The following is an 8,060-nucleotide window of genomic DNA, read 5'->3' as shown; positions in this document are numbered from 1 at the left end:
ATACGTGTGCAAAATTACTGCACATTTGTAACAGCAATAAACTTCATAATTTTGTGGCAGTTGCTTTTAAACATTTTAAAACAAGCAATTTCAGCAGTATGTTATAAAGTATATGACTGAAAGAAGTGCCTCAACTATGTCTATGATCAAAATCAGTTGAGTCGACCTGTAGCTAAAATTTTAACCCAAACTCAAACAGAGCTTATATGTTGTAAGTAAACTGTCTAGAAATATATTTAATGCAAGTTCTTTTGTGTTCAATTTGTCTCTTGTTTTGTTTTGTTTTTTCCGTTGTGCAATTCACAGACTTAAATAATATCAGATGTTATTATTGTCAGTGTATGTTTTTCTGATTTGGGGGTATTCATAGGCAATAAGTCAGGACTATCAGGCACAAGGACATGACCCAGATGAGCCGACGTGGACACCTCTCTCAAGGCCCAAGGCTCTTTGGATGTGACGAACAGTTAGAGTGAAGCTCATCTTAGCTGATCTCAAGATGGGTACTATCTAGACATGGAACAGTACATGAGTGTTTGTCTTAATGCTAAGGAAGACGTTGTTCAGTGAGTGACTATTTCTCAGCATTTCTCAGTTTCAAAGAGGCACAGCTGGATTTCACAGTGCTGTGTCAAGTGTAACTGTGGTTTGAATATAGCTGTGAAACAGATAATCTTCAGTTTAAAAAGGGCTACAGACTTTATATTGTTCACATGTCTGAAAACAGCTACGGCCTTATCACAAATGGGTTGATCTCCTGTAACTCAGCATTCAGCTTTCAAAACAAATGTGATCCTAAAGAAACCAGTGGTCAGAAAGTTAATTTTATCTTCATCGTTGAAGCTGAGGTTTAGATCAGTTGCAAGATGACACGTTCATATAATGACATACAATTCATCAGCTGAAGTACAACTTGCAAAAAAAAGTTAGTCCTTCAAGAATGCTACATTTTTCTATCTGTTTATCCTATATTTGTTGTCACTAAGTTTGTTTCTGTTTTTCAAGTAAGCTTCAATATCTCTCTTCAATATCTTCAATATTGCGCTATTAAAATGTTGTTTTTTTTTGATGAGCAAAACGTCTTAACTTCTCTGCCCAGCCACAGCAGGTCCTCCCCTTAAAGAGACAGAGACACTGGGCCTTGCAGTGAACACTGAAATGAGCTCCACCGCTGACTATTCAATACCATGACACCATAAATGACTAGTCTTCCACAGAGTCACAAACCAAAGACTTTTCTTTGTACAAAAACGACTGAAACTGTCCACAGTAAAAGTTGTTTGGTCATGTTTAATTAGATCATTTTTTTATCAATTAATTATGTGGTTATGTGCTGATGCTGTATCACACTCATGTTCGCTCAGTATGTATGTATGTGTGTATGTATGTGGCAATTTTACATGGTAAGAAATCAAAGAAATGTCCAGGAGGAAGTGAAATCTTAAAGCAGTGGAGGAAGACACCACTTGCATTGATTGAAAGATAAAAATGAAAAATGGCCTTAGGTTGTTTGCAATGTTTTTTCCCCAGAAGAATGTCCCTGATGCATCCTAATGTAGATGACACCCAAAGATACTCTGCATACTTTGGGACATAAAAAAATTAACCAGGAAATCTTTAAAGGAAAACTGAGAAAGGTGTTTTACTATATAGGTTTTGTGCTGTGACCTTGTAAAAGTGAAAAAAAAATGTTTGCAAACAGTTTTTCAATGTAATGTTTTGCAGTTTGACTCAGATATGACTACAGCATGTTTAAGGCCACTAGGAAAAAAAAGAATCGTATCTGACCCCTTTTGTAACTGAGTGTATGTTCTGCACAGAATGAATTTCCTTTTATAACTACTGTCCACTAGAACTCTTCTAGTCTTTTCACAGATTAAGCTGTCAGAGGAATCACTTGTTCGAAAGAATGGCACCTCAGTGGATATGTCAGTGTTACAAGTTGTGTTGCTGACAGTAAATAAAAACTTGACAATTTACTTTTCGCTCTTTTATGGCATTTGTGTTACATGCATAAAAAGCAGAAAAATTAGGAATTCAGAGTAAAAATTGAGAACAGGTAAGACACAGAATTAACAATTTTCAATTTCTGAAAACAACATACTACTCAGTAAATCTAAATGTGCTGTCTTTTTAGAATCCAAAAATTTTTGATGCATGTGTACGCATTTGAAGTGAGTGTTTTGTACATTTCAAAAGTATAAAACTTTTCATCAATACATGTACTCATATTGTGTGACAGTGAATGAAATCTTCAGTCAAATGCTTGTTCATTTCACACCAGTGTTTATTACCTTGATAAAAGAGGATGCATAGATGTAGAAAACATAGAAGGAACACCACATTGTAGGAGAGAAGGTAGTAATCAGTCAGTTCTACTATCAAAATGCACATTTATTACTGAGGTAAAAGGATATTCTAAATGTTTTCTGTAGATTTACACCAAATGATCATAGCTGGAGGTCAGGTTAATGGTTGAACTGTTGGGTAAACTGTGTTCTTTCAAAAGTTTCAAGCTTTTGTCACTTTTGGTAGATGGTATTCCCAGTTAAGCTTACCTCAAAATGTAGTATCCATAGTATCTTTCTGAACTTTGTTAAAACCTATTCAATAATTCATCTCTTGGTGACAATTCTGATGATGCTTGTTGCAATACTGAAATGTGTTTATTTCATGATAACTCATCTTGTCCGAAACTTTTCAAACAAAATAAACCTGTTTCTCAACTGTTAAAGCATCTGAGTCTGTCTGAGTGCATCTCAACTGTAGGAGCCAAATTGAGTTTTGAGTTGATTTTTATTTTTTCTTTGCTGTTATTAGTGTGTGCATTGACACAGGTGAACGTCCACCCCTCCCTTGAGGATAGCTGGGAGATTGAAGGTGGAGCCTAAGGGGAAGGTTTTAAGAACTGGGAGCCACAGCATCTGGGGCGGCTGAGAGAGAGTTGGACTGTGCAGTGCCATGCGGTGCAGGAGGAGACGCACACTGACTTTCTGTGCACCACTTCTGTTAAATTGATTATTTTATTTTTGATATAATTTATCTGCAATGCAAAATTTGTAAGACAATAAATGGTCATTGGACCAACCAGAACCACATTTACTCACCATCTTCCACCTGTACACATCAAGACATTCTAACTCGACCACCAGTAGTAGCACCCAGGGAACAAAGGGGGAACTGAAAACGCTACTACATCAACCTCAGTTTAGCCTCAGTTTCTCAAAGTATTATCACAGTATCATCTATATTCATCAGTATTATTATCACAAAGATCATTACACATCCCTTTTACATTACCATCACAATGTGGCCTTATGGAAATGAAGAATAATGTCACTGTGTTTAATCCCTTATTTCAGTTAGGTCTGCTAGAGAGAACAAAGAATATATTTTTAAACTCCACCTGTCTGAAGCCCTGACAGGTCTTCCCATGACAGTTTTCATACCAGTCCCAATTTTAGATTAGGGTGGTGAACTGGTCTCTCCCCAGGATTCTCACTTGGGAGTACAGAAAAGCTCTTTTCCAATTTAACTTACACAACACTTTGGCAGAAAAACATTCTAACACAACATGGTATAAACAAAGTTTTACAAATTAAACAAGCTTTTGTCAATTCTAAATATCAGAGTTGTGATGTTAAAAATATCTACAAATAAGTTAATGGTTTATGTGATATATTCCAGTATTTTAAAGCTTTTAAAGCCCTGAGAGCAGGTGGGTATTCCAGAAAGCGAGTAGAGTGAAAACTCAGTTAACTCAAAGTAGTAAACCCCCTAATAGAAGAGAGCTATGGCCTCATTTTCATAGCAAAACAAGGACATAGGGCTCTTCTATTGCGAGGTTTACTACTTCGAATTAGCAAACTCAGAATTTTCACTAAACCCACTTTCTGGAACACCCCCCAGGTATGCACCATTTCCTGTTAAGATAATGCATGTGCTATACATTTTTGGTTCAACAGTGCCCTCTATTTGAAGTTGATTGCATCACAAGCAGTTGTTAAATGTAGCTCTGGTTCAGCTCAAGTTCACTTACAATGACTGAATAAAGAACAAATATAGCACTGTAAATGAGTACATAAATATTTAGTCTTCTTGTAGTCTCTTTGTTACCTTTGTATGTTAAAAATACTAACCTCAAAACAAATTGTCTGGATCAAAATATGAGGTTTGTCTTTTTGAGGGATAAATACAGGACACAAACTTTTTTGAACTGAGAGTGTGTTGATCTTGTTAATCAACGTTAACCATTTGTGGAACAAAATACAGAAAGCCTGACCCCTGGGAGGGGGTGGGGGGGTGGTCTCTTTTCAGATTGAGTTTGAGAAGGGTGCTCCAGAAAGCGGGTTGAGTAAAAGAGTTCATTAACTCAGAGCAAGTAGTAAGTCTCCTAATAGAGGAGCCCTGTGGCTTTGTTTTGCTAGGAGAATGAAGCCACGGGGCTCTGCTATTGAGTTCTCAACCTGCTTTCCAGAAAACTCCCCAGGAGTCAGCCCTTTACCAATACCGTTTCTTAAAAGTACAAATATGCAATTGGAAGATACCAATTAAAAACACAAATCAAAAACCAGAACATGAAACAATGAATGTTTGAATCCACCTTTATTTCACATTTATGCAACATTCAAAGTGCTTTCAGACTCCAGGGAAGAGTGTACAAACAGAATGGAAAGGAACATATAAAAGATGACGAACAACTTCAATAGACTCTAGTACTCCTCTCCTTCTTCCTCTCCTTCAAGGCTATCAGCTCCAACCTCTTCATAATCTTTCTCCAGAGCTGCCATATCCTCCCTGGCCTCAGAGAACTCTCCCTCCTCCATACCCTCACCCACATACCAGTGCACAAAGGCACGCTTGGCATACATCAGATCAAATTTGTGATCCAGTCGTGCCCAGGCTTCGGCAATAGCCGTGGTGTTGCTCAACATGCACACAGCCCTCTGCACCTTGGCCAGGTCTCCACCAGGAACCACAGTGGGGGGCTGGTAGTTGATACCAACCTTGAAACCAGTGGGACACCAGTCCACAAACTGGATGGTACGCTTGGTCTTGATGGTGGCGATGGCAGCATTCACATCTTTGGGCACTACGTCACCGCGGTACAACAGGCAGCAAGCCATGTACTTGCCGTGACGAGGGTCGCATTTGACCATCTGATTGGCTGGCTCAAAGCAAGCGTTAGTGATTTCGGCCACTGAGAGCTGCTCATGGTAAGCTTTCTCAGCGGAGATCACTGGAGCGTACGTAGCCAGTGGGAAATGGATACGGGGATAGGGCACCAAGTTGGTCTGGAACTCAGTCAGATCAACATTCAGGGCACCATCAAAGCGGAGGGAGGCTGTGATTGAGGACACAATCTGACTGATGAGCCTGTTAAGATTGGTGTATGTAGGGCGCTCAATGTCTAGGTTCCTACGGCAAATGTCGTAAATAGCCTCATTGTCCACCATGAAGGCACAGTCAGAGTGCTCCAGGGTGGTGTGGGTGGTCAGAATGGAGTTGTAAGGCTCTACTACAGCTGTAGACACCTGGGGAGCTGGGTAGATGGAGAACTCCAGCTTGGACTTCTTGCCGTAGTCAACAGACAGGCGCTCCATCAGCAGGGAGGTGAAACCAGAGCCGGTGCCACCTCCAAAGCTGTGAAAGACCAGGAAACCCTGCAGACCTGTGCACTGGTCAGCCTGTGGAGGGAACAATGGATTTTAGCCAATGCAAAGAAGCATCGTTCAAACAATTGTTCCGTTTGCTGCATCGAGAACATCTGAGATACCCACCAGTTTGCGAGTCCTGTCCAGCACCAGGTCAATGAGCTCTTTGCCAATGGTGTAGTGACCACGAGCATAATTGTTTGCAGCATCCTCTTTCCCCGTGATCAGTTGCTCAGGGTGGAACAACTGGCGGTAGGTTCCAGTGCGGACTTCGTCTGAGAAGAAAAAGACAGTGAGGAGTTGCAGTGAGAGCTGAAAAGGAGTGAGCTAAGAGGACTCCACGGTTTAAGATTCTTGTAAAGCTCGTGTAGCATTAAAACCCATTTCCCTTAAAGAAGCATCATTTACCAATGACAGTGGGCTCCAGGTCCACAAACACAGCCCTAGGCACATGCTTTCCAGCCCCAGTCTCACTGAAGAAGGTGTTGAAGGAGTCGTCCCCCCCTCCGATGGTCTTGTCACTAGGCATCTGCCCATCCGGCTGAATGCCATGCTCAAGACAGTAAAGCTCCCAGCAGGCGTTGCCAATCTGGACACCAGCCTGACCCACGTGGATGGAGATGCACTCACGCTGTGAAAAAAGATATAGGATTTAAGAGTTTGCTACATGCAAGCCAGGCCATATCATTCAATGCAAATGGCAAAGAGCATGTATACCATTTCATGAACTTGTATTAAGCATTTTCTCCACACTGAAAAAACTGTACTTGGTTATTTAAATAACCATTGCTCTAGAAAAAGGAATGAGACCAAACTGGCATGACTAGCCATAAAACATACTCAAACCCTTGGTCAAATAGAGCATGCATGAGGGATGGACTTCAAAAGAATGCCTTCTTTGTAGTGCAACCAGCTAAAACCAGTGAACCAAACCACATGACTGCATTAGCTGCTATTTAGAATTTCAAGAGACCATTGAAAGGGAAAACCACCATGTACTCTCATGTACTTCGTGTGTTAAGGCAATCATGTGAACATTTAAGTATCTGCCTCTAGATAGTCAATGACTCATAACAACTTCATAATCAAAGTTCAAGTAACAAGTCAGACTGAACTGGAGAACAATGCCTATATTGCCACTAGGATCGGTCTGACCCACTAGTTTTTTCACCTACCCCGGTATGAGGATGTACGCGTCGCTGGTTCTAGGAAGCAAGCTGGAATGTGCAATGGCCATCATTCTACCACGTGGTAGGTTACTGAGTCATTTCCTGATCATACTCTCTCATTGTAATTTTAATAAAAATCAATGACATCTCTGAAGTTAGAAATAAATAAATAAGTTGCCAATACGGTGGTGTACTGGCTGAGTATATGAACTAAGCACAGTTATAAAAAATCGCATTCTGTTTCCGTGACTAGTGAGAAACGGGATGACCCACATTCAGCTTCGTGAAAACCGCTAACGAAAGACTCGCAGTTTCCTTGTGGTCAGTTCGAACCAAACATCTTCTATCCTATTTTTATGTCCAGGTTAATAGCTATATTAAGCGAGCAAACTCCTGATTGTCGGTGTAAACATTCTTCAAGACCACGCCTGAGAGTTTCTTGTTACCGACAACACTACCTTCATGCCGGTGGTGGTTTAAATATTGTTTAAGTGTACAAGTTAAAGGTATAAATAAATATATTCTTAACACCGGGTGTGGTGAAAAGATAGGCTTTTTGGTTCACTTCACTGTCGTAAAATCACTGACTTTTCTTTAAAAAAAAAATAGATTTGTTTCATAAAAAAAAGTTTTATACTTACCATTTTAGATGTATGACAAGGACAGGAAGAAGGCAAAGAAATTTTTATAGTTTTTTTTTTTTTTTTTTTTTAAATACAAAGTCTCACAAGGTGACTATAATGAGTCGTTTGTGAGAAGTAAGAATGATTGAAACCTTTGGGTGGAGCTTTATATACTGTTTTCCCGTAGGCGGGGAAATATGGCACTGCGCGCTTCCTGCTCATATCTGTATTGGTTCAGAAGGAGGGCATATGAACAGTATTGGCTTATTTTGACTTTTAAACAATAACTTCCTTTGTAACCTCTCGAACTTCTGTTTTGAGAGGGTTGACTGATAGGTAATTTGTTGGGTGCACGGTAAAGGAGATTATGTGTGTTTATCTTAAATCTGAAAGCTTAAATATAGATACGGTCATTGTATGTATAAGGAAGCTACTCCGGTTTTCATTTCGTATCCAGCATCATTTTGGTGATTTCTGTGTAGTAGAGAAGGAGATGGGGATGAGATTAGGAAAGCCTTAGAGACCCTGTTTTTCTCTCTTTTTGAGTGTTCTTGACGTTGAATTTGATGAGAACATTCTGTTCTAGTAGTTTGTTAGTGAAGTCAGAGAAAGAG

General features: G+C 39.9%; 1 protein-coding gene across 1 annotated transcript; it reads right to left on the bottom strand.

Annotated features, from left to right (window-relative positions):
• Positions 1-4,642: 4,642 nt before the first annotated feature.
• LOC115808022 (tubulin alpha-1C chain-like) lies at positions 4,643-7,521 on the bottom strand. Its single transcript, XM_030769260.1, has 4 exons — positions 7,465-7,521; positions 6,063-6,285; positions 5,781-5,929; positions 4,643-5,687 (listed from the first exon to the last, which is right to left on the bottom strand). The coding sequence occupies exons 1-4, from the start codon at positions 7,465-7,467 to the stop codon at positions 4,713-4,715; spliced, it is 1,350 nt and encodes a 449-aa protein (XP_030625120.1). The 5' UTR covers positions 7,468-7,521; the 3' UTR covers positions 4,643-4,712.
• Positions 7,522-8,060: the final 539 nt, after the last annotated feature.

The sequence above is a fragment of the Chanos chanos genome, chromosome 3, assembly GCF_902362185.1.
Source record: "Chanos chanos chromosome 3, fChaCha1.1, whole genome shotgun sequence".
In the NCBI taxonomy this organism is placed as follows: Eukaryota; Metazoa; Chordata; class Actinopteri; order Gonorynchiformes; family Chanidae; genus Chanos; species Chanos chanos.
This window is presented reverse-complemented; position numbering and strand designations above follow the sequence as displayed.

Excerpts from the sequence above, each read along its gene's own strand:
- LOC115808022 (XM_030769260.1), bottom strand. Across the intron at positions 5,930-6,062 it reads CCTGGAGCCCACTGTCATTG|ACGAAGTCCGCACTGGAACC; the intron begins GTAAATGATGCT and ends TTTTCTTCTCAG. Across the intron at positions 5,688-5,780 it reads TGGACAGGACTCGCAAACTG|GCTGACCAGTGCACAGGTCT; the intron begins GTGGGTATCTCA and ends TTCCCTCCACAG.